Here is a 26,995-nt window from a genome sequence, read left to right on the forward strand (position 1 = left end):
ACAATATATTAAAAAAATAGTGCTGACATTAATAGTAAATAATAACATCCCTGTTAAGAAAATACATGTTCTCAAAATGTTAGGGTCATTCCCTAGTTTATGTGAGTGAAAAGCCGATAAGTATGTGAGTAAATATAATGTTCCAAAAATTATTAAAGATATCTCCAAAAAATTGGCACAAGTTGACGGCTATAACCTGAGAAACAAAAGAAAGTCTGTGACCTTGTGAAGCACTTTGCAAAGTTCTTGGGAGATGCCCATTCTGGTTTGCTGTATTGAAATGGAATTTCCACACACTGCAGTCAGTCCAAAGTCCAAGGTGTAATTTTGAAAGGCCTTCCCACGTCTATAGTACTTTCACATCTATAGTCTGTAGTCTATAGTGCTTTCAAGATCAGGCAGTAAACTGAAATTTCAGTTCAGATGCTGAATTGCCAGCATTTTGCCTATGATTACTAGATGCAATGTTGCCATTACAACATTTCCAGAATGAAGCAGTCTGTAAATTAAATGTAAGTATAAAAACTACCCAAAGGCTGCTGCTCCAAAGCTCTATGTTTGATTGTTGTATACAGACATGAGACCTATTTATTTCAATAGAAATAGTAGCTGCTGTGAGGCACTAGAGGATGCCAGGGTGGACTTTCCCTTCAGAGTGAAGTGAAACCTGGGGCTCAGAACTGAGCTTAGCTTTTTTCCTTTCCCTCTGGCAAGTGGGAACAGTCAGACATGGTTATTTAAATACTTGTGTGTGCATATTATTTCTAAAGTGTTGTTTGAGGCTAATGTGATATAGAGCAACTGTTTTGGCAAGGAAAATTGAACATGTATAATTGCAGTAAGGTCAGGAGCTGGAAAAGAAGCTATAAATGAGGCACGGAGTTATTTGAGTCATTGATCTTGTGGTTGCAACATATTTTTCATTCTTACCTGTTACACAAATTAAATAAGGAGGAAGAAACATAACAGAAGAAATGCATTCCTTATGAAGTACCCCATAAGTGAATCTGAAATTATACTATAGTAGCCCTTGTGCTGCTTTAATGAGGGAAGAATTTAAATGCTCAAGTGATGCTAATCACCTCTTTCCAGCTACTAGAAGGTGCATAGCTCACCAAAAAGCTTGAGGAAAATATACAAGCAGCTGAACGAAGTTCCTCTGGAAACAGATGTGTTGTGATGTTTTGAATCATTTAATTGGCTATTTCAGAGTTGTTTGCCTCTCTTCCCTCCATACCCTTCAAACATGCATACACAGAATCCCCTTCCTTGGGGAAAAGAAATTATTTTCCTTCTTCCTCTGCCTTTAATATCCATTGCAATAAGAGAAAATGTAAGCATACAAATCTCTTATGATCACTGTATCTCTGTGGGAAAAAGCAAAAATTCACCTACATAATTACTCAGTGTTTGGTTGTCTACTTGGTGTGTAAGTTTCTCATTGGCTAACTCCTATCCCCACTGTATTTGTCACCACAGGAAAAAAAAGGCTCAGAGAAGTGTGGCAAAGATTGTAAAAAGCTTGGAAGCTAAATCCTATGAAAAATGGTTAAAAAAACTTGGTATGTTTCATCTAAAGAAGAGAAGGTCAAGGGATGGCATTATAGCAACTTCAGTAGCACAGGGAAAAGGCGTGGATTTATTAGATTTATTTATTTATAGACAAAAAACAGTGGAAGGAAGCTTTCCATTGAAAGGTCCAAAGTTGAAATAAGAAGGAATTTCCTGACTCTAAGAGCTATTAAGCAAAAGTCTCCTGAAGTTGTGAGTGCTCCCTCAGCAGAAGTTTTCAAGAAAACCATTTGTATGGGACAGTATAAAAATTGTGCACTGGCAGACTGTTGGTCTAGATTAGAAGATCTTCAAGTTGCCTTCCATCTCTATGATTTTAGGATTTATTCTTGGTGAATGCAAGTTGCTAAGAATTATAACTCAGTACTATAAAGTACTAAAAATAGTTTAATCCAGCAAGACCTACAGCAATTAAAATTAATGCCATTCTGCATATAACAAGACAAGGCTACAGCTATATTGTTAAAAAATCTACAAATAAGTACTAGTATGTTGTTAATTCTAAATTTTTACCTACTATAATATTTTAGATAAACTACCTTATTCCTAAATACACTGAATAATCTGGGGTTAACTTTATGAAGGATCTTGGAATCTGTGCATTCATTTATAATAATTAACCTTTTTGAAAAAATTCAATCATTTAGAATCATTTCTACAGATACAATATTTTGCTATGGCTTTTGAAAAGAGGCTATATCCAATGATGAAGCATGTGGCACGTTTAGGTGAGATATGGAGAGTCAATAAGTGGCTTATAATGTTTATGGCATATCTGTTCTTTGGCCCAAGCTGGTGATTGATTGATTTATACAAAAGTTTCCAATCACATAAATCTTTTAAAAACTAGAGAATTCAACAAGGAACAATTTGTAGAATAGTCTGGGATTAAATACCAACTAACATCCTTGAATTCATACCATATGAGAAGGACAGAGGCATTTTTGAAGGAAATCAGGCAAGAGTAATTAATTATTGTTACATACAGCAGTGTTTCTCAACTCAAAGTTGGTGCTATTTGGCTTTTAATATTAATAGGATTAATTTAGAGTACACATTTCAGGGCATCTAAGCATAAGGAGTTCCTTAATTGCAAAGCTGACTTGGGAATTCTGGGAGTTGAAGTCCACACATCTTAAACTTGCCTATGTTGAGAAACACTGCAACATACAATATAGGATCTGAATTGCAAATTGTACTTTTAGTGAACTAATGTTACATCCCAATTTTTATTCTTTATAGTGTAATCATATATGTCTATCGGGAAGTAAGTGTTATTAAAATTCACTCTCACTTAACTCTTAGTTAAAAGGGTATAGTATCATTGTTTAAAGAATTTTAAGTTCTCAATCTGTTGAGGCCCCCCTCTTCTGTTTTTTGCAGGGGCATTTTGTTAATCGACACCTCTTATGTATGGTTCAGCTGAAAACACCTCAAATGAAACTGTTTGCACATTTGAGAATATTAAACTTGGTGTTATTTGGCTTTTAATATTAATAAGATTAATTTAGAGTGCACATTTCAGAGCATCTAAACATAAGGAGTTTCTTGAGTGTTATGGTGATACACTTACTACTGAAAGCAATTTGCTTAATCGGCTAATTGCTTTATACACAACTGCAATTTTTTTAAAAAAAATCATAGTATTACTCTATTTAAAGCAGAACTGCAGAAATGAATCCTGAGCAACCCTTTTTCTTTTCAAATGCCAGTAACAATGAGGCAATATCACTTTTCTGGTTAATTAGAAGTTAGTGATAACAATTTTGTCATTTCCTAGCCTGTTTATATAGTTGGAACTCACAATTAGCATCCATGTTTTTTTAAACTGTTATCTAATCAATAGGTGTTTTTTTTAATTATACCATTCATGCTGTGGGAATGTTTACAAGTAGATGGCTTCCTTATCACGAAACGTGCCATGTTGCATTCATAGCCAAACATGAAGCACTCTTTTCCCAGAAGGTAAACAAATGCCATTGTTCTGGGAAGGTGAACACATTCTGAAAAAAAAAATGGGGTGCATTTACTGAACCATTTTTATTTTCTGAGGATGTAGAACAGACAGCCATTAAGATGGTGTTACAGAATGGTTTACTTGATAGCATGCGAACTCCCTTCCCAGTTTTATTTTAATTATAAGAAGCTTATCCTTTTTTTTTCCAATTGTAAGAAGCTTAAGGAAAGGCAGTGAATTTGATAGGAGCCAAGAAAGAGGCCTGTGATCACAGCAATGCCCATACAGACAGTCTTCAACTTGCATCCATTCTGTTCAAAGTTACAACAGCACTGGAACGAGTGATTTGTGACTGGTCCTCATACTTATGACTGTTGCAGTGTCCCCATGATCATGTGATCAAAATTTGTCTATTTGATATTTATTTATGATGACTGCATCATCATGAGGTCATGTAATCTTCTTGGGGTCTTCTGACAGACAAAGTCAGTCGGGGAAACTGGATTCACTTAACATCCATGGCAAAAAACGGTTGTAAAATCAGGTGCAGCTTACATATCAGCCTCACTGCTTAGTGATGGTTGTTCTGATCCCAGTTGTGGTCCTAAGCTGAAGACTACCTGTACCTGTATTAAACCTGTGTGGGACACCTGAGATTATCTTAACCAAGATTTTTGTGGTGAAGAAGAGATGCAGTACTCTTTGTTGAAGCAAAGACATAATGTGATTTCTCCTGGCAAAACACTTAAGTTTCACCCCAAAGCCTCCCCACTGGTTTCCCTTATCATTTACAAAATCTCCAGAGCAGGTGCTTTGCATCTATAGAAGCCTGTTCTGGCTTTTGCAAGCACTGGGATATTTTGAGAGGAAATTGCAGAGAAAGGCATTGGTTGTGAAAGCTGAAGCCACTGTTCTGGCTTTTGCAAAAGTCAGAGGAGAATGAGGTGGGGTTGGGAAGCAACGCATCCGCTTCTTTTGGCTTTTAGAAAGGAGGAAGACAGGTTAATTCATGGAGCAGCTTTCAGGGGCTGCTTTACTCAAGTTAACTTACATCAAAGTGAAGCCTCCTTTTGAAGATTTACACATCCTTAGCCCTGCTACATGAAAATTATTATTTAATATTATTTGATGTTTTTAGTCACATGGCTTACTGGAAGGCATGTAGATTTTAAAGAAGACTCTCTAAAAATAACATATCTACTCTAAGAATGATTAAAGTTATTAGCAAATGTTCTTTTTTGTTTGCTTTAAAAAATAATTAATTGGGGTCTACTGCAAGGGAGGAAATATTTATGACCATAAGAAAGGTTCCAAGGAAGAAACTCCAAAAACAGAGAAAATATATTTTGATTTTCCTACTAGATCCCCAAATTGTTCAAGCACAAACAAAGAATTGGGGAAACAATTTTCCTGGTTTCTAATTGCAATCTTTTCACTTTTCTTATTGTTTAGAGACTCAAACATTATCAGGGGACATTTATTAGGATCTTACATATTTTGCTACTTTCATCCACAGTCATCAATCCAAGAAACATCTTTCCATGGAATTAAACATACAATATTAAATCTGCTAACACTTTGCAGGCCTGTCATGAAAGTGACTGTAGTAGTCCAAAAGACAAGTTTCTTAATGAAACAAACTGTAATTTGCTTAAAAACTTTGAATCAGAAGAAAATGATAAATGGACCAGATTAGAGAGCAGAGATGTCAGTGCAGAACATTTGCAAATTAAATATTAGCAATTCAATCTGTTTAGCTGCATAAATATTAATTCAATAGTTCTTAATTTTATGGAATTTAAAATTAAGGCCATAATGTTCATTGCTGCAGATAGCGTCCTACTTAGAATAATCTAACTGAAATCAATGAGGCTTAAGTTAATCATCCCTTACTGAAGGCTTATTGATTTCAGTGGATCAACTCTAATTAGGACACAAACAGCGTGGAGCCAACCTTCAGCTGCTCTTGCTTGGATGGTTTGGGTACTGTTTGATTCTCAAAGGTTTCCTTCATCTTCTCTTTTAATTTCACAGATAATACTCCATATTGGTTCTTGGTTTCCATCTTACATCGTTTGGGAAAATCTTGAGGTTAAATTATTTTGTTTGAGACCAGCGTTGGGCATATTGCTCTAAAAGATTTCCCACAATCCTCTGCATTATGCTTTAGTTCAGCAGACTCCCCCCTCCCCATCCAGCAGACAAGCTGATGAGGAAAAGATCATAGCAAGTAGGACATTTAAAAAAAGGAAAAGCAATATTACACACTTTTCTATTAAAGGAACCTATTAAATACAATGGTTCTTATATCCAAGTAAATATAGGATTAGTCCGACTGTTATTTTTTTTCCAAGAAGCAAAAATGTTTCCACATAAACATAAGTTTTCACAAACTTTCCTGATTCATAGTGCCCTTAGTGCCTTAGTAATGTTTTCACAATGTCAAGTACCACTGTGTTTCCTTCAAAAATGTCTCTGTGACTTTGCTATAGGGCACAATTTAGGAACCACAGTTTTTAAATGATTATTGTATAAATCTGTTTATGTGCTTTTCTTGAAAATAACAAAAGACAGCGATTTCCACAAAAGATTTCCTATTTCCTTTCTGAAGAACCAATTTAAAGTTGCTGAAACAGCAAATATCTTTTTAATAGCCATTGATATTATGGCTACTTTGTAATTGATAAAAACAACTCTAATTCTCTGTTCAAAAAGCAAAGAGCTTAAGGCAGAGAACAGCTAAGTGGCCTCAGAGTTGGACCTTTAATCTGATTCAGTCCAGTGTGTTGACTCCTTTAATCCCTAAGACTGAGTACTAATTACAGAATTTGAACAGATGTGTAAAGGTTTTAATCAAATCAGACTTTTAAAAAAGTTCCCTATTTGAATGCAGGTTTGTTAAGTCTCCTAACATTTGTTATATAATTCTGTGGAACCTTTAGGTGTTGTAAACTTGGGCATTTCTGCCCATTTTGCTTGATTCTTCCTGCTGATAAATGAGGAAGGTTGACAAACACCGGTAGGAGTGAGTTAACGATTAACAATGTTAAATAACTTAGCAAATAATAAGCTAATAGGCTGTTTTGCAGACTCAGTAAAACAAGTGGAAGAAAGGCAGTGTATGATAAGTGAAAGTGTTAATCACAAGAATTCCAAGAAGCCACTTGAATTATTAGATAGCTAAGAATAGATAGCTGCTAAAGCTGGGAACCAACTATTTTTAGATAGAAGCTAAGGAAACTAACCAATTTAAGATATAAAAGATTATTTTCAATGTTGTGAGATTTTGACTAATTAAAAAAAATATAGATCATGGAATGGCTAGTAGTGCTGATTCAATGGGTCCAGGAAATGTAGATCTGCTAAGTTCATATTTAAATGTGATCTGACCAATTTTCTTTCATAGCCATGTCTTTAGATAATACAGGGAGCACTGCAATATTTATATCTTTAACTCATGAAACATGACAAGTGGTTTGACAGAGAGGATGAAATTAGCATGCTGGTGTCAATTTAATATAAAGTGCATTAATAAATTTAATGAGGAGACAAAGTGATAGTCACAACTGTTTTAAATTGACTACAATGATACATGGCCTCTGTCATTTTTGGATATATGCCTCCCCATGATTTTATTTTTATATAATCGAACAGGCTTTGACTCAGGAGGTGGATTCATCCAGCATGCTGATTTGGCTACTGTATTAAAGCAATTTCTAGTTTGTAGTTCTAGTTCCAGATATGTAACCTAGTTAAATAAGCTGGATTTGCATGGTATACTAAGTTGCAGGTAAACTAATTAAGATTAGAATGTTATGAGAATGCTAGCAGTTGTGTCTTTGACTGATCTGTTTAAACTTATGTGAAATCAGCCATTATATTTAATAAAGGGTGGTAGATTTAAGGAGCTTTATTCATATATTTATATTTGTTTAAACATCAAGTTTAGAGAGACTCCCTTAATCACAATTTGCAATCAGCTTATAGCAATTAAAATAAAGCAAGAACCTGAAAAAAACCCTCTCAATATTATCAAAAAGTCCTAATTAGGGAACCAGTAAAACCTATTGCAAAGCTCCATAAAACTACTTCAGGGAGGATTTCAAGACTTTACAAAAGCACAGCCAGGTTGGGTCTGTAGGAACATATGGTGGACGCATGTTTCAGAGGCCAGAAACAGACATAGATGACATAGCCTTACTGATAGGACTAAGGGTTGAGCTGTCTTACTGGATGGGCAGAAATTGCCAGAAAGAGAAAGAACCAGAGGTATCCAGATTCTAAACCATAAAGATCTTTATGTGCATCACCAGCAACTTAAATGGCACCCAAAAGCCAAATGGCAACAAGTACAACTTACAAATTATGGTTATTACATGAGTAAACTAAAAAAGATCAGCCATGAGTCATGTCATTGCATTCTAAACCAGCTGTGGCTTCTCAGTAGACTTTTAGTGCAGTCCCATATATTATAGTAATCAGAAAGGTAGGTGACTAAATTATGAATGACCTCACCAGGTGGCCTCACCTTGTGACCACAAAGCAGGGCTTTGGGCTCCATCTGTCTCCCCCACCAATAACAGCTACAACTGATCATGAAGGAAAAAGGAGAAACTCTCACTCCCAGTACCTGAGGCATCCATGATTAGTGATATTACAACCTACTGAGAAATCAAGCAGTATTAGAAATGTTGCAACACTCTAACCCTACAAGTCATCCCAAGTGAGATCAATACTGCTTCAGAATTATACCCGGCTGGAAAAGGTCCAGGTCCAGGAGTTATTAAAGATGTTTAGGAGATGTTCGGAGAGACTATCGTATGCATGTAATCTGTTGGTTTTTCTGCACTTGGTTCCTATTAATGTTATCCCAAGAATGCAATATTTGGATGCAAAGATAGAAGCCATAGGGAATGGAGGAGAAGATTTTAATTTGTCTAAAGTGGCAGCAGTTCTTGGAAAATTACATTTCCTAGGGATCCGTTGCAATTAACATATCCCAAGCAGCACATAAAATCTTGGAGAAGAGAGGAAAAACTTAGTATTTTTGGACAAAAGTGACATTTATATATCTGAAAAATAGCTTACTTTATTTCCCAGATGAGGAAACTTTCCTGTAATAACTGTTCTTCTTTCTCCAGAAGTCCTAGTGAGCCCTGGGAATTCAGATAGCACAGCCCTCAGATGACTGTCTTTTGTGATCTAGTGGTTGCTTCTAGCCATGAGCCAATTCGTTACCAATTCAGGTGCAGAAATTATAATGATAAGATGAAAAAAAAAAAAAGAATGTGTTTCACTTGTTTTTTTTTTTTGTGGCTCTTAAACTTTATATTCATCAGTACTTTATTATAGGTAGTCCTTGACTTATGATCATAATTGAATCTTCACTTACGATCGTAAGTTGTGCTGGTCATTAAGCAGGTTATCATGTGACCACACTCAATTGGTGGTTGTATAGCAAATGCTGTGTTTGTTAAGTAAATTCTGCAGTTGTTCAGTGAACTCATTGTTCGCTATGGACATTTTTTCCAGAAACTAGAAGTCAACACTGGTTTCAGGGAAAAAATGTAAATTGAGATCATCTGATTGTGGGATGCTGCAAATGGTCACAAATGTGGGCTGATTGCCAAGTGCTCCAAATGCAGTCACATGACCATTGGGAGGAACTTTGACCATTGGAACTTTGAATTCAAATCAAAGGTACTTTTTCTGGGGGTCTGCCATAATTTAAATGATTGCTAAGTGACCAGTCATAAGTTGATGACTATCTGAAACCCTGAAGACAGGGACCTCTGAAACAATGAGCAACTTCCTACCTTGAAATAATAATAATATTCTTTTTACAATGTTACAATAACATTTAATTAATTAATGTTATTGTTTCAAGGCGACGTCGTAGATGTGTAAACTAGTTCAATATGTATCTTCAAACATGGCTGGTTAAATTCAGATTTTATTTTCATACCATTTACTTGTAATACATATAAGTTCACTTCAGTGGTAAAATATTTATAGTAAACTATTCACTCTATTTTCCTGTATGACAGGGAGAGGAAGGAGGAATTAATAATAATAATAATAATAATAATAATAATAATAATAATAATAATAATAATAAAAAATCATCCAGAAAGATTTGCACAAGTACCCAGTGATGTCAAAATGACTCTCACATGCAGTTCCAGAAAATGAAACATCACCTCCGAATGAAAAACCAGCGTGAATGGCAGGAAGCTCCAGTCTGGACTGAGAAATTTTGTCATTCATTCTGCTTTACCATGCTTATCTGTTTCTACCATTGAATGAGTAAGCCCCATTACATTCTCCCACTGATCTGAACATCACTTACTTCTGCCTTAGTCTATCAGATCTCAGTCCTTGGCCTGCCAAGCTCTATCTTTTAGGCTTCAGTCTATCTGTCAGTATCTGAGAGCTATAGAATATCTGATGAGTCTGTTGCGAACTCTTGGCACTCTAAATAACTTTCCTCATGTGTTTTCTTAATCTACTATCTCCACTTGCATCTTGCTCCAGAATTGCCATTAATATATTTCCCTAGCTCAGCTCAGCATCAAATTGTCTGCAACCAAAATGTTCGATGAAATAATGAAGGAAGCTTTAGTATTAATTAAACTGCTGGCAGTTTGTGTCTCTTTGCTGGTTTTTAATTACTCTTTTGGATCTCTTCCAGCTCTTCTTTATGCAACTATTTTTGGAAACGTCACTACAATTTTCCAACAAATGTACGCCAACACCAATCGCTACCATGAGATGTTGAACAATGTAAGGGATTTCTTAAAGTTATACCAAGTCCCCAAAGGCCTTAGTGAACGTGTCATGGATTATATTGTCTCCACATGGTCAATGTCTAAAGGGATCGATACAGAGAAGGTACGAATGTGTGAGTGAAACTCCAGAGGTACACCATTTGAACATTAGATAATATATTAGTGGTGTAAACATGCAATTTTCATTTTTATTCTTGAAATCATTTTATTATGATGAATGCATGACTCAAAAACAAGGGGTTGAAATATAAAAATAGAGTTTAGAGGCAATACAGTATAAGACATTTAAAACAGCATTGAGTTCTTATGGTGTTGCTACTCATGGGTGATGCAATTCAAAGATGATTTGGCTGACTCACCCATATCCATGAAGCAAAGTGGCAGAGAATGATACCCTTCCATACTGGGAGCAGCTGCTCTGCCTTGTTTTAGCTACTTCTTTGGCCCCTCAGGTATTTTCTGCATATTTGCCTTAAAGTGAAAATGTAGACAAGAATGAGCAGCCTTGCATCAACATTCACAAACCCAAAGATGTCACCTTTAGTTCTTTGCTTTTACCCTGAAGCTGATTCTGCTATATCCAGTGCTCAAAGTAAAACAGTAAAGGAAAACGCCAACTGTACCTGCTTTGCACAGACTTGCTCTGGTTCTTCATCTTTGATTCCCAAGTTCTTCCATCAGGAAATTGTGATTGAATTCAGCTGAAAGTTGAATATTAATGTTTCACATTATCAGGTACTCAATGCCATAAATCCAATGCTGTTACAGACTACAGCTTTTTTTCAAACATTTCCTGGGAAGATGGAGAGGTGAAGCATGGCAGAAACAGGACCAAAATACATATTTCTTTATCTGTTTCCATAACTTCTTTGTTATAAAATTCTTTTGCATAATTTTTCCTTCAAGTGTTCTATCTCGTTTACTGACAATGGATAGCTGATGCTTCTGGCTGTTTCTTCATGTTTTGTGTAAATTCATATAGCAGTGATGGCGAACCTTTTAGAGACCGAGTGCCCAAACTGCAACCCAAAACCCACTTATTTATTGCAAAGTGCCAGGGCCACATCAGCATTGTGGTGCTCTCAGGGGGAGCAGGGGGGCATGGCCACTGGGTGGGCATAGCTGCGGTAGTCACAGCTGTGGTGGTCACAGCAGACTGGGTGAGCATGGCTGGGATGGGTGGGCTGGAATCAGGGTGGCGGGGATCAGTCCCTCGCCATCTCTGGGGCATCCCCCGGGGGCCAACGCCGCTCACTCGCTCACTTCCTGCCCCGTTTCTTCCAAACGCCACATGCTCGCTACTCTGGTGAACTTTGCTGGGGCTACAGTGTGCGTGCCCACAGAGAGGGCTCTGAGTGCCACTCTGGCACATGTGTCATAGGTTCGCTACCACTGTCATATAGTATGCATTCTGTGTGGCATTTCCACCCATTCACTATGCCTTTCCAAAACCATTGCATGAAGCAGATATAATTTCATGCTTATTCTTTCTCCATAGCTGCACAGGAAAAGTAATGCAATGCAATATTTAGCTGTGCTACCTTCACAGCCAATTTCTATTTAAAAAGTAAGCTCATTTTTTACAGTGAAATTCATTATGTTATAGTATTATACAATGCTGCTTCAGATAATATATTTCAGCAGCACATTGCTCAGTTATTAGAAATTTAATTCCATTCTTTACAATTCAAATAATAAAAGAATCAGGAAGCAATTGCATGTGCCTTCAATAGAAAAAATTCTATATTTAAACTTTTTGCAATAGGGTTCCTATGGTGACAGAAAAATGATAATCAGAAATGTGAGAGTTTAAAAATAACTGCTGGCCAATAAAAGGTAGATCTTATTAAAATAGTTTACATGTCTGTATCCATAAGGAAACAAATCAAATTTTATGAAGAAATGGTTATACCTTTAAGGTTACACTAAATCAGAAGTGAGCAAACTGTTCTGAGCCAACAGAACATTCATACTTAGTTATGACGTACAAGATCTGGAAAATCTATTATTTTACAATGAGTTGTTTAGTTAACTGCTATAATCGAAGCAATCTAACAAGATTTCTTAGATAAGACAGTTTAGTCAATACTGTACAAGTAGCCTTGTATTGAAATCATACAATATATTATGTATGCTTAGAATACTACTACTAATAAACATTTTAACAGACTTTTGTCAGCTATGCCCTGTCCTAACTACAGCATCTCTTTATGTTGGTTGTCATCACTCTCCACGCTTCCCCTTCACTTTTTATTGTCCCTGCTCTCTGTTGGGTGTTTCTCATCCATTCCAGCCACTTATCTTAAACTGCCTGGCTGTGTTTAAAAAATGCTGAAGGAAAGGGAGAACAATATTGGATTTATCTCCTCAGGGACTGGAAACTTGCTTTGTCAATCTCAAGAGGAACATATATGAAGAAGCAAAGAAGTGTTGTGTTTTTTTCTTGAATTGTTCCTAGTTTTTCTCTGAATGCCACATATTTATAAGAGCTACCTCTGCACTATCAAACAAAGAGAATAGAAGAAAATATGAATTGACAACTGTCTATCTCTGTCTCTCTCTCTTTCTGAGAGCTGGCATGGAATAGCAGATAAGATTTTAATGAGTGGAGAGATGGCAGATAGGATCTAGCCTTCTCTTAGGCACAGAAACTATTTGGGTGGCTGTCTCTTAGCCCTAGGCTGGGGAAAAAAAATCTGTCCCTAACAATCCACCCTGGAGGCTTCCCTTCTCCAGTTGATTGATTCATAATAATGATCATTACCATCATCATTGTCAAAACAAGAACAGCACTTACAGTTACTATAATTTAAACAGAAATACAGTATATATCTATTTAAATCACAGTAATTTAGAAGCCAGGTGTTACAAGGCCTCTCCATTTAGGTGTGCCCTATTTAAAACTTATTTATTCAAAAAAAGAATATTTTTAAACAGAGATTTTCATCTAGCAATTCTTTGAGTAGAGGATTGTCCTCTGTAAGAATAAGAAGATACGTAATCAACCTAAATTACAGGCAGCCTTTGACTTACAACCATTTGATTAGCGACTGGTGCTGAAAAAAGTCCAGCCTTTGCACTTATGAATGGTCCTTCCTCTTATGACTATTGCACCACCACCCTGGTCATGTGATTGCAATTTGGGTGCTTGGCAACAAACTCACATTTATGGTTGCAATGTCCTGCGGTCACGTGAAGGCAATTTGTGACCCTTTTTGCAAGTTTTCATTAAAAAAAAATGCCATTCAAAAGAATGGGCTCACATTTACAACCATGGTGTTCATTTAACAATTACGGTGATCGACTTAATGACCATTGTAAACATCATTGTAAAATTTGATCTGCCTCAGCTTATCACCAGTCTTCATAAATTGAGAACACACACACACACATACCACACATACACACACACACACAGAGAGGGAATGTCTGTGATGTCAGTTTTGTAATGTACTTCTTTATCTGAACTGTTTCAATTGTACAGAATATATGTACTAACTGGGAGATGTTTGATTTAATTATATTATACTTGATTGTTAAAAAGATCAATACAAAAAGATTGTACAAAGATCAATAGAAAATTAATAGCAGAACTCAATAGTCATTTGCCTTCAGCATATACTGTATATGCTGTATCTCAGAATTTTGTAGTGCTATCCTAAACAGAATGAATAAGAAGGATTACGTCTAATCTATGCTCTGAAGAGGATACCCAAAATCACAAACTTCTCCCAACTACATTTTAGTCTGCTCTTTTTTAACCCTACCCCCACTGAGTGCAGAACTGTGTTTATGCATCAAATTATTACACAACAGCCTTTTCGATAGCAATTATAACTGGCCTTTGAATAATACACATTACCTGGCTTTGAGAAGTGAACATGGACGCTTGCTTGCTTGCTTGGCTTGTGGAGGTGAAATGGGTTGCCATGGGGGGGGGGAATTATCAGGTAGCATGCTTAATACATTGGAGTGGACTGTGGGTATCATTTATCCAGTAACTAATTAGTTGTAGAGCAATTCCAGCTTCATATAGTCATGAAGTCACTGGAGAGAGAAACAGAGCAGTACTAGATCAATTCCTGCAACACTGCAAGGCATATGTTCAAAACCAATATCAATCTTAGTTCCTATGCTCTGTCTCACTGTGTATCTCCCAGACTGACTGGGAATTGAAGCAGAATTTGCTGAGATTAATTTGAAACACATACCTCCTTGTCAATGTTGCACTGGAAAGAAAATTGAAAATTAAGAAGGAAAAAGCTGTTTAAGAAATTTAAAGAGGACTGACAAGAACCTTCTAGCTTCCATGCAGTATAGAAAGCTGAAATATCAGTGGGAGGAAGAAGAAGGAATGTTATCTGGCCTTGTGACTTGGAGGACTGCTGTAAGAATATGTTGAATGTGGAGATTAAAACCATTTTGGTCAGGGTCCAAGTGGGAGCAAGTTTGGGGATTTCACTGCAACTGATCAAAGACAAAAATCTGCAGGCTGTTACTGCAAATTGTTACTGCTCTTACTTTAAACAAATTACCAGATGAGATGATTATATAGAAAGCAGGTCAGAAAAGTGCCTCTGCTCTACAGAAAGATACAGAATAAAGAATTAAGAATTCCTTTTGCCAGTTTTAAAGCTAATACAATACAGTACAGTAGTAATAGTAATAGTAGTAAAGTTGGAAGGGACCTTAGAGGTCATCTAGTCCAACCCCCTGCTCGGGCAGGAAGCCCTACACCATTTCGGACAAATGGCTGTCCAGTCTCTTCTTAAAAACTTCCAGTGTTGGAGCATTTACTGCTTCTGGAGGCAAGCTGTTCCACTGATTAATTGTTCTCACTGTCAGGAAGTTTCTCCTTAGTTCTAGGTTGCTTCTCTCCTTGATTAGTTTCCACCCGTTGCTTCTTGTCCTGCCTTCAGGTGCTTTGGAAAATAGCTTAATTCCCTCTTCTTTATGGCAGCCCCTGAGATATTGGAATACTGCTATCATGTCCCCCCTTGTCCTTCTCTTCGTTAAACTAGACATACCCAATTCTAGCAACCGTTCCTTATATGTTTTAGCCTCCAGTCCCCTAATCATCTTTGTTGCTCTTCTCTGTACTCTTTCTAGAGTCTCAACATCTTTTTTACATCGTGGTGACCAAAACTGGATGCAGTATTCCAAGTGTGGCCTTACCAAGGCATTGAAGAGTGGTATTAATACTTCACGTGATCTTGATTCTATCCCTCTGTTAATGCTGTTAATACAACTTCTGTTTACCCCCAAGTCTAATCCACTGATTTTTTTTAAAAAAAAATATTTAAAATCTTAATGAAATTTGGATATCTTGCAACTCTGCCCCCAAAATGGATAGAGTGGACCTACTGTTGTCTTGTGATACCTAACTGACCAGCCAAACTCTAATTAATAGAACTTCTGTTTGAAGGCATTCTTTATTTGAAGGGCTGTCCAGTCCAAATTCATTTTCAAACTTATATGCCTAGAATACACAGGAGAGCCTTTTAAATTATCTGCCAAGAATTGGAACAGCGGTCATTTCATTTACATGAACAAAGCCTGCTCTACTATAGTAACACATTATATTTCCAATCAAATCATAATTTGAATTTATAGATTAATTCAAATGTGCATTCTACTTTGCCATTGTTGTTTTACTTTGGTAATGTGCAAATGACAATTTTGGAAGTGACTTTTTGGAGATTGAAAAACCACCCTTCCTACATTCTGCCTAAGTCTTCTTTCCTCTGCTTGTTCCCTGTTGAAAGGGATAGTTATAGCACTCCCCTTACTTTACCCACAACAAGAGCTCTATAAAGCTGAGAGATGATGAATTGCCCACACGTGTCCAGGGCTTTTTCAGGATGATGTTGGACTGAAATATGAGTCTTCCAAGACTTTAGCTTCTACAGCACACTGTATTCTTCTATCTTGCCTGCTTCTTCCTTTGTATCTAACAATTCTATTGCCAGCCTTTTGAACAAGAACAGAAAGAAATATGGATCCATGACAGACATCAACTCCAATATATTTCCTATTCCACATCATAGAAAAGTGAAGGCAAAATCTAAATTTTTCAGAGAGAGGGAAAATGGAATTGTTCACTGAAGTCAAAACTAAACAAGACTCCATTCATAACTTGGCTTCTTAAAATGTACTACAACCACATAGGGTTCACTGTGGCTTCCAGCAGGCCATTCAAATGCAGGAGTTGACATCGGAGAAAGTTGCATGCTGAAGAAAAAAATATATAAAAATGCCATTTTTATAATTGGGAAAATTAGGGTATAAATAGTTATGTATATAAAAATATGCAGAAATGGAATAGAATTAATTCAAACTTTCAATGAGAAAACATACAAAATGGAAATAGATCTGTCCATGTATACACACATTGAAGTAGCTGATGACCAGCACAATCCCTATATTCACCCCAGGTTTTCTACTCCAGCAGACATTTGATGTCACATAATACCAGGCTAATTCTTACTCTTTCCTATATATTACTTTAGCTATAAAAAAGGAAGAACCCAAGTTCCCTGTCTTTGTCTTTTGAAAAATTTACCTGCACAGACTTTTTAATAAAGAGAGAATTAATTTACATTTTAAAGATGAAAAAAATCAAGTACATATCTTGTGGATAGATCATTGTTCTACAGTTGTTGAGATAAAACTGTCTCTCTTTGTACTTACATTCAGTTGGAAGTGGCTTGACTAGAACCTTTTGGAACAGAGCTTCAGTTAATTATTGAATTTGTCCTGATGGATTAGCTGGCTTTTTTCCTACAGTTTGCTCTCACCTTTCTGAACTGCTGGAGAACATGATGAAAGTGTCACTATTGTGTCTACAAAAAGCAATGCTATTTGAAATGATACCGATGCACTTGAGAAGTCTTTATTTCTCTGTCTTTGTCACTATGCCAGTCCATTTTCTAAGACCATGATAGTAAAAGCTATTTAGAGTATAGGTTTCATGGTATAATCCTAAAAGCATTAACCTGAATTTAAAGTTAATATACCAAACTCAGTGGGAACTACTATAAAGTAAGCATATGTAGAATTAACTCAAGAGTCCCCCCCAAAGTAAATAATTTGTTGTTTTAATTATGAAACCTAAGAGTAAATAATTTTTCCAATAACATATTTATTGATAAGAGCAGTTTGGCAATGAATTAGTTATGTAGAAGATTATTATTGTTCCTAGTGAAGGTTTTCAAAGGTTTCTGCTTTGGATTGTTTATACCAGATTTTTAATTTTATTTTTTTTTTAAGATCACATGGCTTTCAAAGGCAGGCACCCATTCTGTGATCTATGGGTAGAAACAATTCAGTAGTCCCCAAAGCATTAACTTTAAAATTCAGTCCATCACAGTCCACATTCGCCACTCTGCCAATGAAATTCTAAAGGAAATAAGACATGAAATAAAACTTTGTGCCCATGATGAAGTTCTTCATTTTAGTAAATAAGTTTGCTTAAAGTGAAATTAACTGATTAATTTACAATTGCTCATCCTTCTTTAAAGGATGGGGGATTATTCTAGGTCATCCTTTTCATTTACATGGAACACTGGAAACCCAGATTTTTTTCTCAGAATTCCTTGAGGTTCACTGACATTCTGTGGTTCCTTCTGAGGTAATAAGTCATAGTTTTTTCAGAAGATAGAATATTTTGAAACAAAACTATAGCCCTATATTTTGGATTTATATTAAAGCCTAGCTTAAGAATTACATTTTCAGGACTACTTACCAAAGGCAATGGGAGAGAGAGGGAGGGAGGGAGAGGGAGAGGGAGAGGGAGGGAGGGAGAGGGAGGGAGGGAGGGAGAGAGAGAGAGAACAAACTAGATAAAATCTAATAGCAAAAGGAAAATGAAATTAAGCTCAGGATTGAACTGTTTGGGTCCTTGATGCTCTCTGAGCTTGGTTGTTTTCTTCCAGATGTTTCATTGCCAAACTAAGTAACCTCATCAGTGCCTGTGTGGTTTGCTCTCAGTTTATATTCTAGTGCAGGGGTGTCAAACTCGCAACATCATGTGATGTGTCGCAACGTGTTGCAACTTTTTTTCCATTGCAGGCAATGGGATGGGCGTGGTTTCAGCATGACGCATCCGCCCCATGGGTCGGCAGTTTGACACCCCTGCTCTAGATAATCCCCATTTCTACCAACTTCACTCAAATGACATTGCTTCCTTAAGTCAGGAATTAAGTATGACTATCTGCAAGGGTGGATTTTAACACTTAACACAGCATCTAGCTATGAAGTCACTGGGAGCCAAGCCTAATGTGGCGGCACCTAACAATCTGCAGGAAGAAAAAAATTGTTACATCTGCAGAGTGATGTCAGTAAGAAGTAGGTTTACAATGAAAAGCACAATGGGCAAATGAGGATCATAGATCTAAGAATGAAGAACCCTCAGAGCAGTTTCTGGCTGCTACTGGAGAATTGTTTCTTTCTGTGTCTATCCCAAATCTTAGGATCGGTGAATAAATTAAATTGTAGATTGTATTCTATTTCTATTAACTGAAACATTGTTTTTCAGGCATTCCTTTAAGAGCCCACTTGTGCTGCTTCTGTTTTTAATCAACTGGTAGATTGTTTTGGTGCTATTAATCTGCTCTTGATTAATTGCAATTTTCTCTGAAATCATTCTTAAAAAGAAATCCATATTACAAAGAAAGAAAGAAAATAATTAAAAACAAATTGCCTCTGGATAGTTAGGGAATAGAGACTTATTTATCCAAATATTTACCATACATGTTATATGAACATTAGTTCTGCTGAATTCAATTAAATGTTAAATGTTTTCATTTGTTTCATTTAAAATTTGTGTATGGCACCTCAACACAAAAACATAAAAACAATTCAACTATTAAATAAAGCAATGGGGATTTAAAATCAATGTGAACCTTGGTAGAACCTACATTATAACAAGTTTCACATTGATTATATACTGTATGAGTATATAGGGAAGAAGTATAGTCTCTGTAAATATATGCACAAAAATTCAAATTCTTGGTTCCAACATTTCTTTTGTAATAATTCATCTAGAAGCATTAAGAAAAAATACTATCATCTATTGTAGTCTCTGTAAATTATACATTTACAATATAGACAGGTAATACAGGCTTGTCTTAAAAGATCTGACTTTGGAGCTCTTTAAACATTATAATGTATGAGAGTGGAGGTTCAGTCTCCGAGCTAGTGGGTTGGTTTCTGAATATTTGGAATCCAACCCACAAGCTCGGAGAATGAACTTCCACCCTCATCCTATACCCAAGCTACAGATATTTCCCACTAGCACAAATATAATGTATTAAAGTAGTTACGTATGTATAATAACCTTCATACGTAACAGTGCACTCATTGTGATGTTTTTCCTTTCCCTCCAGGTCCTTTCAATATGTCCCAAGGACATGAGAGCAGATATATGTGTGCATCTCAATCGGAAAGTTTTTAATGAACATCCAGCTTTTCGGCTAGCTAGCGATGGCTGCCTGCGAGCACTTGCAGTGGAATTCCAGACAATCCATTGTGCTCCTGGAGACCTTATCTATCATGCTGGTGAAAGCGTAGATGCCCTCTGCTTTGTTGTCTCAGGATCATTAGAAGTCATACAGGATGATGAGGTGGTGGCCATCTTAGGTAGGATGATGAACTGGCAGCCATCTTGTATGGCTGCCATTACTCTGATACAAATGGGGGATTTTTATACACTTTATACAATTGCTTAAAATGTCAAGGGGGTACTGTCACCCAGTCCTTGTTATTTAACAAGTTCTATTTAGAAATGTTGTTGTTATAATTAAATCCATTGATGAGTTTATTTTCTGACAAAATTCCAGAGTACAAAAGTTTAGATCAGGGGTGTCAAACTTGCAATGTCATGTGACGTGTCATGACATATCATGACTTTTTTTCCATTGCTGGCAATGGAGTGGGTGCAGATTCACCATGACGCATCCGGCCTGCAGGCTGGCAGTTTGACACCCTTGGTTTAGATGGTGTTTGAATCTATTACGTTTTGTGCTTAATTCTTATTTATTTTCTTATATAAAATAAAAATGTTTATATAAAATAAATATTCATATCCTCCCTTTCCCCTGAAGGCTCATAAAGGTGTACATTGAATTTTCTCCCTTGGTTTTTAACCACAAGAATCCTGTAAAGGCTTGGGCTGAAACAATTAGTCACGTAGGAACAAAAATTGATCAGCCTACTTCCCCATCATGGATAACATGATAGCAATGTTCCAATATCTAAAGGGTTGCCACAAAGAAGAGGGAGTCAAGCTATTCTCCAAAGCACCTGAAGGCAGGACAAGAAGCAATGAATGGAAACTAATCAAGGAGAGAAGCAACCTAGAACTAAGGAGAAATTTCCTGACTGTTAGAACAATTAATCAGTGGAACAACATTGCCTCCAGAAGTTGTGAATGTTCCAACACTGGATGTTTTTAAGAAGAAATTGGACAGCCATTTGTCTGAAATGATATAATGTTTTCTTCCTAAGTATGGGGTTGGAGTAGAAGACCTCTAAAATCCATTCCAACTCTGTTATTCTGTTCTATTCACCCAAATTTGTTTATTCTATTAGCAAAAGTCATTTTTTTTTAAAAAAAATCCTTCTTTATACCCTTATATATTTTGAGAGTAGATTGTGAGAGCATAATTATTTCAAGCTAGCAAAATAATGGGCACAAGGTCACCTAGATGCAAACATTAATTACTGACTGTTAGGAGCTGCACATATTTTTTTACTCCTATTTATATTATGCACAATATTATTAAATACAATTAAGAAAAAATAAATGAATATATGTTATTTTCTTTCTGTCCATGACCTGCTTTAATATAGTAATTAGCTAGAAATGTAAGATGCTTGGCTATTGTATGAGCTTGCTAATGCTGTGGTAATGAAGTGTGTGTAGTATAATGTTGTTCGTCCATCGATTTCAATGAAGACCTTGACATCTTGTGGGTTATGGGCCATCAACAATGTGTCCGTAGGTGACTAATAAGACCGATATTAGCACGGAATGTTCTGTCACATACTGAACAAAGAAATGTAGACACTGTTACTTCAGCATTTACAGCTCTGGCTTTGCGGAGTGCTCGCTTCTCTTGTGCCAAAATTGTCCTTCTGTGTTCATATGTCTGGCAACCCTGGTACACCAAGGTGCGCCATGTTGGTCGATCATGCGCCAGAAGTTCCCAAGAGATGGTGTTAATATCCAGGGACTTGAGAGAGGCTTTCAACGTGTCTTTGTATCGCTTCTTTTGTCCCCTGTGCGATCGCTTTCCTTGAGACAGCTCACCATAGAAGAGCTGTTTAGGGATGCGATGATCTGGCATCCTTACAACATGGCCTGCCCAGTGCATCTGGGCTTTCATCAACAGAGTGTGAACTGATGATAGGCCTGCTCTGGAGAGGACATCTGTGTCTGGTATCTTATCCTGCCATCGGATCCTCAGAATTCTACGAAGGCAAGTCATGTGGAAGTAGTTCAGTTGCCTAATGTGCCTCCTGTACACTGTCCAGGTCTCACTAGCATACATCAGGGTAGTTAGCATTGCTGCCTGATAAACTTTAAGCTTGGTAGAAAGACTTATTCCACGGCGATCCCACGTGTTAGTCCGCAATCTGCCAAATGCAGAACTTGCCTTGGCAATGCTACAGTTGACCTCGATGTCAATTGTCACTGCACAGGAGAGGGTACTACCAAGATACGTAAATTGGTCCACTGCTTGCAGCTTTTGTCCCTTTACTGTGATGGTAAGCTCTTGATATTGGGCTTTTGGAACTGGCTGGTACATCACTTCAGTTTTCTTCGTGTTGATGAAGAGGCCAAAGTTGTCACAAGCGGCTGCGAATTTGTCCATGCTGGCTTGCATTTCCTGCTCCAATCCTGCATTAAGAACACAGTCATCAGCAAAGAGGAGATCTCGTAGCACAGTCTCCTTTACCTTGGTGACAGCCTGAAGTCTTCGCAGGTTGAACAGTTTCCCATTGGTTCTGTACCTCAGATTAACTCCCACTGAGCTGTTCTGAAAGGCGTCTGACAGCATGGCTGAAAACATCATGCTGAACAGGGTTGGTGCCAGCACGCAGCCTTGCTTAACGCTGTTAGTGACAGGGAAGGCCTCTGAGGCTCCACGAGCCGCCATGCCATCATGGAACTGTCGTACCATCAGAATAAATCTGTCAGGGCACCCAAACTTCGACATAATGCGCCATAATCCTTCATGACTAACTGTGTCAAAAACCTTGGTGAGATCCACGAAGGTGGTGTATAGTTCACAATTCTGCTCCTGACATTTCTCCTGGAGCTGTTGAGCTGCAAAAATCATGTCCACCATGCCACATTCTTTGCAGAAACCACACTGTGTCTCAGGTAGTATACCCTGTTTCAGATGGTCAATCAGGCAATTTAGCAACACTCGTGCAAAGATCTTGCCTGCGATGGAGAGAAGTGATATTCCTCTAAAATTATCGCAGATTTGTCGATTTCCTTTCCACTTCTAGAGGTGCACGATGGATGCGTCTTTCAGTTCCTGAGGAATGGAACCTTGTTTCCAGAAAGATCGGAACAACTGGGTAAGTTTTTCAACAAGCACAGCACCGCCAGCCTCATAGACTTCCGCTGGGAGTGCATCAGATCCTGGCGCCTTACCACTGGAACATTGACTGATGGCCTGTGAGGTTTCAGCCTCTGATGGTAGGGCATCCAGGCTATAGTTGATATCTACCTGGGGTATCCTATCAATCGCCTCATTATTGATGGTGGATGGATGGTTCAGCACAGAGTGGAAATGCTCGGCCCAATGCTGTAAAATCAGGATCTTCTCAGTGATAAGAGTTGCACCACTCGAATCCAGTAAAGGAGAGCTTCCTAGAGGCTGAGGTACATACAGGGATCTAAGGGCTTCATAGAATGGTTTGACATCACTTCTGTCATCAAACTTCTGGATTTCATCTGCTTTAGCACTCAACCAAGAGTCCTGCATCTTGCGGAGCTTGCTCTGTACAATCCTGTGAGTGTTTATAAAAGCATTTTTCTTTGCAGTTGACAATGGGTCATTCTGATAAGCACGGTAGAGATGGTGTTTTTCGGCAAGCAAGGCCTTAATCCCTTCATCGTTTTCATCAAACCAGTCCTGCTGCTTCCTATATGGGGGTCCAAGAACCTTAAGTACAGAAGAGTGCAAGATGTCCCGGAAACATTCCCAGTCCTTCTCAGCATTTTCCTGTATTTGCAGCTCCAGGAGTTGATTGTCAAGATCTTTTACTAATGAAGCTATTACGTCGGTGTTTTCCAGTGTACTGACGTTGATCTTTTTCAACACAACTCTGTTTCCATGTGGACGATTCTTTGGCTTGATGTGAATATTTAACTTGGAAATGATGAGTCTATGGTCAGTCCAGCAATCAGCATCAGCATAGCCTTAGTTACTCTTACATCTTGCATGTCTTTCCTCCTCACAATGACATAATCAATGAGATGCCAGTGCCTGGAGCGTGGATGCATCCATGACATCTTTTTACGAGTAGGTAGGCGAAAGATGGTATTAGTAATGACCAGATCATGAGCAGCACATATCTTCAATAGTAACAGGCCATTGCTATTATACGTGCCAATTCCATTTTTACCAATAATGCCATCCCAGGTAGAGTGATCGGACCCCACTCTCGCGTTGAAATCACCAAGTAAAATCAGCCTATCGGTGCGCTTCATGAATGAAAGTAGGGCATCAAGATCTTCATAAAACTTGTCCTTTACTTCATCTGGATTTGTCATTGTGGGTGTGTAGGCACTGATCAGTGTGGCTTGCTTTCCACTTAGTAATGGGAGATGCAGTGTCACGAGTTGATCATTCACACCCTTAGGAAGACTGGCAAGTTGGTGAACAAGATGGTTCTTAACCGTTAAACCAACTCCAGACTCACGACATTGGTCACTGCTATGTCCACACCCAAAAAATGTGTAGCCACCTCCTGTTTCTGTGAGCTGACCTTCATTGGCTAGATGAGTTTCACAGAGGGCCGCAATGTCAATTTTAAATCTTGCAAGCTCTCTGGCTACCAGAGCTGTTCTTCTTTCTGGGCGATCTGCTAATGGATTGTCTTGAAGCATAAGTACATTCCATGTACCAATAATAAGTGGTAACACCTTGTGTTTTGTCTTAAATTTTGTATTTCGACCGCATGAGATGGAATCCCCTCCAACCGCGGTAGGCTGGACAGGGTTTGAAATAAGCAACAATGTTTAGGGCACATTTTCTAGCCTCTTCCTCATACTACAGAGGTGAGCAGTGTGATCCTAAAGAGTGTTGCTCAGTCGCTCAGATAGAAGCCGAATCCAGCTGTTGCTTCATCAGCAAGAAGCGACCATTAGACCTGAGCCGCCTGTGTGCAGGTCTGCGTCCACAGCTCCCAGTGATTCCACACCTGCTGCTTCTTCACTCGCCTATCGCCACAGGACTTTAAGATTTATTGGAATTAGGGAAAGTCAAGATGTCAGGACTTGTGCATGGATTGGATTTAAGTGAGGGAGAGGTGCACATAGTCAGCCTTACTCTCTCTTCCCAGATTCCATCTTATTCCAATGGCAGGACAAAAGTCAAGACAGTTGGAGATTGCCTGGGCGCAGTGGCTGACCAGGGCATCTTTCGTGTCTTGCCGTGCTCTCAGCATACCACGTTGCTTGCAGAAACTGCCTTCATGACCATTGATTCTATTTTAATAGGTCTCATCTGCTCACTCTGCCAGAGTCTGTCTTCACATGCTTGGTGAGCAAGGGTAGTATAATAGCCTCCCCAAGGAAACATCACAAGTGTGCTGCTCATCCTATCAGAATGAGAAACGTCATTCTAGAACTACATCCATCAGAACAGAAATCATTGATTCATAAATACTGTGAATTGTTTGCTTGGCATAATACTCATTTTCATAGGGAAAAGTAAACACACCCACCACATTTAGATTTAACAATGGCTAAAATGAGACATATTGAAATGGTACAGATAGTTGATGGGGAATGAAACTTTATAGAATAATTTTCTTTGGGCCAAGGCCACATTTGATTACCTGGTTCCCAAAGTAAAGAGCCAAGAATAAATACTAAGATTGGTTTAATTCACTTTAACTATAAGCCTAATTAAAGCTAGATGCCATGAATTAAATACAGTTATTCAGAGTAGAGTAGAGTAGAGTAGAGTAGAGTAGAGTAGAGTAGAGTAGAGTAGAGTAGAGTAGAGTAGAGTAGAACACGACAGAACACAACAGAACAACAGAGTTAAAAGGTCTGGGCTTACAAGAATATAGTTCCTCAGATAATGTGGCTCTTCATAGAAACCAGTTCTTAGATCTGTTTTAGCCCTGTTGTTTCCCAAGAGTCCACTGATGGATTTCACCCTGTTCCTTACAATTATTTTCATGTACCTTGCTGTAGTTACAGTACATGAAACTCATCTAAATTTTTTTTAAAAAGGATGGGCATAAGAGTTGTGTACAAGAGCAAGCAGAGCTGGACTGTTCGAATATATTTTCTGCTATATAAAATGTCACATTCTTACTTGGGGGAGAATACTCCATCCTATTAGAAACCATATGAACTAAGATGGTTGTAGAATAAATGCTTTGGATAGAAAGCTTTCAAATTCACATCCTTTGATATTAGAAAAGTTTCTAATATGGCATCAGAACAGTGTCACATCCTTCTTAGAGTACCATTAATCTACAAGCTATTAGCAAAGAATGAATGGAATATATCTGCAGAAGCAAACATTTCTACAAAAAATGTTCCTATTAGGGCAAATTGAGTTGAAATGTGCACAAAAAAGGAAACTTGACAACAGAAAGAAATACATTTGAATGTGTATGTTAAATCACTGATCAATGTGGAAATTGGATGAAGTAGAGTTGGACTGAAACCAACTAAGATCAAAATTAGACAAAATTGTCCACTACTGGTTCATATTGATTTGCTATAGTAGATGGCAGGTGCTTTCTGAGGATAACTAATGCCTATATCTTTAGGGGAAATGATTTACTATCAACCAGCTAAAGGTCTTTTGCCAATTAAATACTGTTTTTTAACCAATTACTGTGTATTAATTACTTGGCTACAATTTGCTATGGGAACATATTTAGACTAGTAAATTTTTGAATAAAAGTGTCTGCTTCTTTTGATATAGGGAATAACTTAACATTCAGCAAACATTAACACCGTACATCTTCAAAAACCGAGAAAGCCTCATAGACTACAGTGTTGGGACTTTGTTAGAGACCAGATTATTTTTTAAAACATTACTAGCTAACCTCTTACCAATTAATTGCTGTTAAAGGAAAAAGTCAATAGTCCCATATTGTCTTGATTAAATAATGTTCAGTTATGATTCCTAGCCTTCCCAAACATGCCTTAAGCCCGATCTACGAAGTCTTCCTCCCAATCAACCTTGCCTTTGGCTGCAATTCATGTTCTTCTATGTTGTGGAATGAAGCTAGCAGGCCAAGTATCACACTTTCCTACTGCAAAGCAAAGGATTGGAGACATATATACACTTGTAACACTTTCCTTCAGTTGCAGAGGCATGTGGAAGAAAAAGAAAATAATTTTAGTTTCAGTGATTCCACAGAGCTACCACCCAATTCCATTTAAGTTAGCGGCCCTTGCTAAAGACAT

At 37.6% G+C, this 26,995-nt stretch overlaps 1 protein-coding gene across 1 annotated transcript in view; it reads left to right on the forward strand.

Moving 5' to 3' along the window:
- The window catches only part of KCNH5 (potassium voltage-gated channel subfamily H member 5), a 201,794-nt gene that overhangs the window by 124,783 nt on the left and 50,016 nt on the right, over positions 1-26,995 (forward strand). The window contains exons 8-9 of the mRNA XM_039319543.1: positions 10,221-10,420; positions 19,704-19,956. Coding sequence (XP_039175477.1) covers positions 10,221-10,420; positions 19,704-19,956 — 453 coding nt within the window. The remainder of the gene's footprint in view (positions 1-10,220; positions 10,421-19,703; positions 19,957-26,995) is intronic.

This window comes from Crotalus tigris, unplaced genomic scaffold (genome assembly GCF_016545835.1).
Source record: "Crotalus tigris isolate CLP2741 ecotype Arizona unplaced genomic scaffold, ASM1654583v1 scf7180000023598.3388751, whole genome shotgun sequence".
Classification (NCBI taxonomy): domain Eukaryota; kingdom Metazoa; phylum Chordata; class Lepidosauria; order Squamata; family Viperidae; genus Crotalus; species Crotalus tigris.